General features: G+C 43.7%; 1 protein-coding gene across 1 annotated transcript in view; it reads left to right on the top strand.

Moving 5' to 3' along the window:
- The first annotated feature begins 38 nt into the window (after window positions 1-38).
- CIR1 (corepressor interacting with RBPJ, CIR1) overlaps window positions 39-3340 on the top strand; it is a 34540-nt gene continuing 31238 nt past the window's right edge. Inside the window, exons 1-2 of the mRNA XM_036743364.1 lie at window positions 39-170; window positions 2990-3084. Coding sequence (XP_036599259.1) covers window positions 99-170; window positions 2990-3084 — 167 coding nt within the window. The 5' untranslated portion in view covers window positions 39-98. The remainder of the gene's footprint in view (window positions 171-2989; window positions 3085-3340) is intronic.

Genomic DNA, 3340 nt, shown 5'->3' with positions numbered 1-3340 from the left:
GACCCCGGAAGTTACCTCTGTGCGCCGGAGCAGTTCCGGTTCGATAGTGGAAGCTTGTTGATGTCGGGAGGTTCTCGGTCTCCACGTCCAGCGCAAACATGGGGAAATCATTCGCTAACTTCATGTGCAAGAAGGACTTCCATCCGGCGTCCAAGTCCAACATCAAGAAAGTAAGAGGGGCCGGCGCAGGGGAAGTGCGGTGGGGTGGGCAGGGGGCGGCGACCGAGCCGGCCAAAGGCGGGGACCGTCCCCGGCCCTTGGCCGGCCGGGAGCGTCCGGTGATGCCGTCGCCGGGGAAGCGGCTCTGGAGACGCGGCGGAGTGGCCACTACCCCGGGGGTCTCGGGGAGCTCTCGATAATTCCCTTTCCGCGCTCCGTAAATCTTGGAGATGCTGGTCTCCCTTCGGTGGTCAGGAGTTTACTGACTTGTTCTGGAACCTCTTTTTAGACGAGTGAGTGACAGCCCAGGTTTTCAGTAAGGATCCTTAGCCTGCGTATTAATTTACTCCGTCCGCAAGGAAGCCGATGGTGCATTTAATCGAGCCTCTTGTCAGGACTCCGTCTATACTACAGATGCTTCAACGACTCGTTATTGGTGCCCCCGTGCCCTTTGCCCCATCCTCTTCTGCAATAGATTCTTCTGCCTGTCCAAGAATTCTCAGATATGCTTACGGTAAATATGAGGATTGCTAACGTCCAGCGCTCCGAGCCCACCTCCTAGCTTAGTCCAAGGGGCGTGTTGGATTTTTTTGTTTTGTCCTCTATTCAGAGCAGATTTATCTGGAGTAATACAGGTAGCCTGTGCTGAAAAGAGATCTAAATTAAAACAGACAGCATACAGAAATAATGCTACTGTTGGGCTTAACATTTTTAGTAGAGAAATCAGTACTGTAGCAGAAAAATCATTTGGGTTTATATACCCCCAGATTGGAATGGGCATAGAAGGTTTTTCTCCGTGTTAATTCACAAAGCTGGGTTTCTAATGGACATTTCGAAGCCCCACAGTAAGGTTTAGCCGTAGTGTACCCTGAATTCCTTTTATCACCGGCCTTCCTTTTTATGAATTAATGTTCTTCTTTCGCTCTTCTTCATCTCCCTGCCTTAGGAAATTACTCCTCCTTTGAGGGCCATGCCACCTCCTCCATGAAGCCTTTGCTTTCATTCATCAGAAGTAATCTCTTTCCTCTCCTATCTTTGTATGCCAGGATCTAGAGTTCTGATTTGCTTTAGTGAGCAATAGAGAGCCACTAGTGAAGTGTTGTGAATAGAGAGGAGATGTTGGAGCAGTGCTTTAGAAAGATTACTCCATTGTGATGTGAAATATGGTCTGGAACAGAAGAGACTGGAGTCAGAAAAACTGATAGGGGGGCTGAATAAAGCAGGACCTTAACTGGAGTGGTTGTGTTGTGAGCTCAGAGGAAGCTACTAATATGAAATGGAAGGCTATGATCAACAGGACTTGGCGGGGGATTAGAAAAAGGGAAGTCATAGATGCCTGCAAGGCTGTGAGCCAGGATGATTGGGAGAATTGTTGGGGCCTCCTAATCTCGGCTTAAAGGTGAACAGTATTGAATGATTATAGGATTTAATAGGGCCTGTTGTGTTAATTTTTAATTTCCTTTTATTAGGTTTTTATTACTGATTCTTGATACCTTTTTATTAAGTCTTTGTTATTTAGGGTCCAGAGCTGCCTCTCTTGTTGAGGAGTTTACTTGGATGGCAGAAGCCTTTTCCCTTGGAATGTTGAAATTAACTAAAGGACCTCCGACAATTCCTGAGATTAGAAGCCTAGAGGGAGGCCTGAGAAATTTTACTTTTATTTATTTATGGAAGGCTCCCAACCTGGTCGGATTCTGTAGCTACCTTTTTGATTTGTAAATAATCCCTTTCTGTTACCCCGTAGTAACTATTGCCTCGTAAGAATAAATCTTACAAGGCATAGCTTTGATACGCTGTTCGCCTTTGTTTATAGGTATGTTGAGGTTTAGTGGGGCTGGGACCCTGAAATAGCCTTCCATCCAAGCCTTCTTTCAGCCAAAGAAAAACAAAGGTGGGCGTGATTCTAAAAATCCGCCATATTGTCTAGACTTTTAAGCAATCTCAGAGGTGAGGCTTGGAGTCCTAGTAGGCCATACTGAATCTGAGTGATGTAATGGAAACAAGATGGATTTTATATACAGAAAGATCTTATATACAGACCTCTCTGTGGGAGGGATCTAGGCATGGCCAAGTAGTCTGGGGTGACTGGAGGCAGGTCTAGGGAGGATCTTGATGGGAATGGCCAGTAGGCTGGGGTGACTGGAGGTTGAAAACCTGGACGGAGAGAATGAGGTGTAGATAGGATCAAGGGTGGGAAGTAGTTGGAGATGATCTGGAGGTAACAGACAATGAAGGGTAACAGAGAATTGGGAGATTGGGCAGCCCTGGAGTCAGGAAGACCTGAGTTCAAATCCTGCCTCAGACACTTGATACACTTACTACCTCTGTGACCTGTACCTGAACCCAAGTCTTTGTGACTGGAGCCAGCCTTTTATCCATTATGAAAAGTTTCCTGTTATGCCATGCAAATCTGTTGTAGAATAAAGTGTTTTTTTTCCAGTATTCTAAAAGATTGGTAATATTATCATCAGTGTAGCTGCTTCTTCCAGCAGTGGAGATCACAATCCTTCCCTGTCTTGGAATGAGTTGGCTGTGGCCAAAAAATATTTATTTTTTGGTAGCCAGCTCTCTGGTAAGACCCTCTCCAGACTTTGCAAAGCTCATTCTCAAACAAATAAATGGTTCATTGCTAGGTGCATACTCTTTCTGCTGTTATAGGACCAGCCAGAGCCTGCACTCACCTGGAATAATCTTCTGGGGGTACAGTGGGAAGAGACATCTGGGTATGTCTTTATTTAAGGAAATAGATATAAATAATAGAATTTAATCTTTTTGTAAAAGGGAAACTTAAATTTAAATGCTAAGTTTAATGTTTTACTTTGTTAATAAGGTATGGATGGCTGAACAGAAAATATCATATGATAAGAAGAAACAAGAGGAGTTAATGCAACAGTACCTTAAGGAACAAGAATCATATGATAATAGGTGAGAAATGGCATGATGTTTGTCTCTTTTTTTAAGTTAGAAAAGAACTAAAATGCTTAAGTGACAAAAATCACCCACCAATCTACTGTATGTATAGCTTGTGAGAGATCTTTTCTTTTTGAGTCAGGAACCTACTAACTTTTCAAGCATGTTGTAAACCACAATTCCAGTACATTTTTTCCTTAAAAATTATTACCTTGACTGATTCAGAACTTGGAGTTTGAAAAATATTCCTTTGTTACAGAAAACATTTTCT

Source organism: Trichosurus vulpecula, chromosome 2 (genome assembly GCF_011100635.1).
Source record: "Trichosurus vulpecula isolate mTriVul1 chromosome 2, mTriVul1.pri, whole genome shotgun sequence".
Lineage (NCBI taxonomy): Eukaryota > Metazoa > Chordata > Mammalia > Diprotodontia > Phalangeridae > Trichosurus > Trichosurus vulpecula.
The sequence above is the reverse complement of the archived record's forward strand: the minus strand, read 5'-3'. Positions and strand labels throughout refer to the sequence as shown.